We start from the raw sequence: 3283 nt of genomic DNA on the forward strand, positions 1-3283 counted from the left end.
GTGTCTGGGTGAGCTTTAGGATGAGAACTGTTTTAGTCAGACCATAGGCCACCTTAAGGGTTTTAGGGGTAGGGTGTGGGGAGAACCTTGCAGGACTCAGAAAACGTTGAGCAGGACATCTAAAGATGGGGAAGAAGTTGCAAGGAAGGGAAGAAGCCTGTGAGGTGGGGTGGGAGATAGGAGGAGCCTAGATGGACTCAGCAGACAGTACTAAAAGAACCAAACCAGTTGCCTTAGAGTTGACTCCAACTCATGGTGGGTATTTCCAATGGCTGATTTTTCAGACGTAGATCACCAGTCTTTCTTTGCAGGTGCCTCTGGGTGTAGGATCCCCGGTGGTGCAGTGGGCTAAGAATTAGGCTGCTAATCCAAACGCCAGTGATTTGAACCCACCAGCCACTTCGTGGCAGAAAGATGAAGCAACCTGCTTCGGTTAGACTGACAGACAAATCCTATGGAGCAGCTCTATTCTATCCTACAGGGTAGCTATGAGTCAGAATCGACTGGACAGCAGTGGCAGGGGCCCCATAAGTAGACTCAAACCTGATGCTTGGCTGGTAACTCAACCTTTCAGTTACCAGCCAAGCATAGCAACGTTTGCATCACCCAGGGACTCCCAGGTGGACACTGCGAGCCATAAAAAACGTCTATGACTTAGGAAAGGCATTCTAGACCGACCCCTGGTATGAGTAGATTAATAGGACAAATGGCCACAGACGGAAGCCCAGTGAGAGGGGGGGTCAGCTGGAGGCCCCTGCAGGGGCAGAGGGCTGGCTGAGGACGGCTGGACCCATCCCCCTACTTCCTTGGCAGAGGCCAATCAGGTCTATGTTTGGAGTTTCCGGGTAAGGACAAGGAACCCATTGAGGCTGACGGTGGGGCTCTGCATGGAGGCAGCCCGTACTGTTTGCTCATACTAGGCCGGGCTGGAGGTGCGCCTGCAGCCCAGTCTCCCATGGCCCCAACCTACGCCACCCAGCCACACCAAACAGCTCTCGTCCACGGAAGAACAGCAATGACCACTCGGGGAGGCAAGGACCATGACCTTTTCGTCTTCTGCCCTGTTGGCTAGCGTACTGGGCGCAGGTCCAGGACGGGGTTCATCACAGCAGAATATTTGAATGAATGATTGGACGGATCCACACCCATGTGATCTTGCGAGACCCTCAATTGGGACTTAAAGGCCCCACTAATAAGCCATTGGGGTGAATGAGCATGTCATGAGTCACCGTTGCCCAGGCCTCATGTTGTAGTTGTTGTTATGTGCCATGGAGTCGGTTCCGACTCATAGCGACCCTGTACAGGGTTTCCGAGGCGGTAAATCTTTACGGGAGCAGAAAGCCTCATCGTTCTCCCCCGGAACAGCTGGGAAGTCTGCGCAGAGAGAAAAGGCACTTTTATTAAGAAAGCTTTGGCCAAGCCCCTGCTTTGGGGGGATGGGGATGGGGACCCATCCTGGGGCGCCCGGGTTGGGCAGGGCAGCCTTGCTAGGGGCTGACAAATACAAGTCCCCTGGGCCTTGGAAGCCCATGGTGGGTGTGGGAAGGCCATCAAAACCAGCTTGACAGCAAAGAGATCAGGGCTGGGGAAGTCAGGGAGGGGGAGCAAAAGTAGGCAGGAGCAGGCAGGCTGAGCCTGTGGGCCCCAGAGACCAAGAAGGAGTAGAGGCCAGCTCTCCACCCGAAGAATCAGATCAACCAAATGACCAGGGGCCCAGTCAGTTGAAGTAGCTTCCGGATATGGCTAAAGGCGCCAGGCCTTGGCCAATGAGAGGCAGCCGGGGCAGAAAGGCTTCTGGCACCAGCAAATAAAAAGGTAGCCCAGCTGTTCACGCTGGACCAAAAAGGTGGTGTCTAGGCAACACCTCCTGGCCTTAGCCAGTGAAATACAGGAAGATTTAAGCACTGACTCGACGGCGCTTAACAACAACTCCGTCAGAGTCGCTAGCTAAGCTATAAGCGCCACAGGCCTCGATCAGTCTAAGAGGTCTTCTCGCCAGTGCACGCGCGGGGTTCGAGCCAAAAGGCAGGCTTCAGCAGACCAACGGGAGGCTGAGCGGGCCGCGCAGCTGCGGGGTGAGCGCAGTGCTACAAAGCAGGGAGAAGCTGCGGGTGCTGCGGCACCAGGCCTCACTACAGGGTAGGAGCGCCCGCCGCTTCCCGGCTCTTCTTGCGCGGCGGTTTCTGGATGGGTGTCTTCTTGCGGGGGGTCTCGGGAAATGGGGCGACGACCGCCGTCTTCTCCGGTTCCAACGTCTCGGGCGCAGGGGGCGCGCGGGACGGCGAGACAGGCAGCCCTGAACGTTTGGCCTTCTGCGGCGGGGCCGGCTTCTCTCGAGGCCCTGGTGCGCCGGGGGATCCCTCGACGTGGCCTAGGCTGCGAGTCTTGCCGCGCAGCTCGGCCGCTAGGAGAGACGCGGCTTCGGGCGCGTTGCGCGGGGGCCCGCCGGCGTCCACCGGTTCTGAGGGGCCGGGGCCGCGCCTCCGAGCTCGGGCCCTCTGTTGCGAGGGCGCGGCAGGGACAGGCGCCTCTTCGGCTAGCCCTGGGGGCCGCGGTGCTGGGTCGCTGGGAGTCCGCTTCCTCTTGCTGGGACTGGGCGCAGCCTCGGGAGCCGGGGGCGACGGCGAGGGCGCGCGGGTGGCTTGGGCAGCGACCTGCTTGCCGTGTATCCAGGACACCTTGGGCTTAGTGGAGGGGTCGGGCGGTGGCGGCTTCCTGCGCTCCGGCGATGGCGACAGGCCCCCGGCCTCCCCCCAAGCCCGGGCCCATAGCGCCTCCCGCCGGGCTACGCGCGCATACAGCACCCCGCCAGGCCCCTCCATGCTCGAGGCTGACCGCTCGCTGTCCGAAGACGCCGGAAGGGGCGCTACATCCTCCACAGCCACCGGTGAGGTCAGGGGCAACGGGGATGACCCTGGCACCTCTGCTGGGCTGGAAGGGGGCTCCAAGTCCCGGTTTTCGGCTGCTGCTTCTGCCATGGGAAGAGTTGGGTGATCAAGGCCACCTGGAAGAGCTCGGCCAAAGACCCTGCCGCCTTCCCTCCTCCCACACCATTTCCTTTCCATTGACGGAGTGTTCAAGCCTGCCTGGGTCATAGCAGTAACAAACCTACTTCAGAACTTGTAGGTATGGGGCCAAGGAGCGGGACAAGGGTTCAGGCTTCCGTCACATCTGTCCTGTCCCCACTTCACCACAAATGGAGAATCACTTAATGCAACCTTCCACCTCCAAGAGGATTCTGTTATCTTTTAAGGATTTCAAATTAGTTATCTAGGGGGGGGGG

General features: G+C 59.3%; 1 protein-coding gene across 1 annotated transcript in view; it reads right to left on the bottom strand.

Annotated features, from left to right (window-relative positions):
* Positions 1–2132: 2132 nt before the first annotated feature.
* Positions 2133–3283, bottom strand: part of SCARF2 (scavenger receptor class F, member 2) — a gene marked incomplete at its 5' end in the record, with an annotated part of 9891 nt that continues 8740 nt past the window's right edge. The window contains one exon of the mRNA XM_006874944.1: positions 2133–2971. Coding sequence (XP_006875006.1) covers positions 2133–2971 — 839 coding nt within the window. The remainder of the gene's footprint in view (positions 2972–3283) is intronic.

The sequence above is a fragment of the Chrysochloris asiatica genome, unplaced genomic scaffold (genome assembly GCF_000296735.1).
Source record: "Chrysochloris asiatica unplaced genomic scaffold, ChrAsi1.0 scaffold00306, whole genome shotgun sequence".
Classification (NCBI taxonomy): Eukaryota; Metazoa; Chordata; class Mammalia; order Afrosoricida; family Chrysochloridae; genus Chrysochloris; species Chrysochloris asiatica.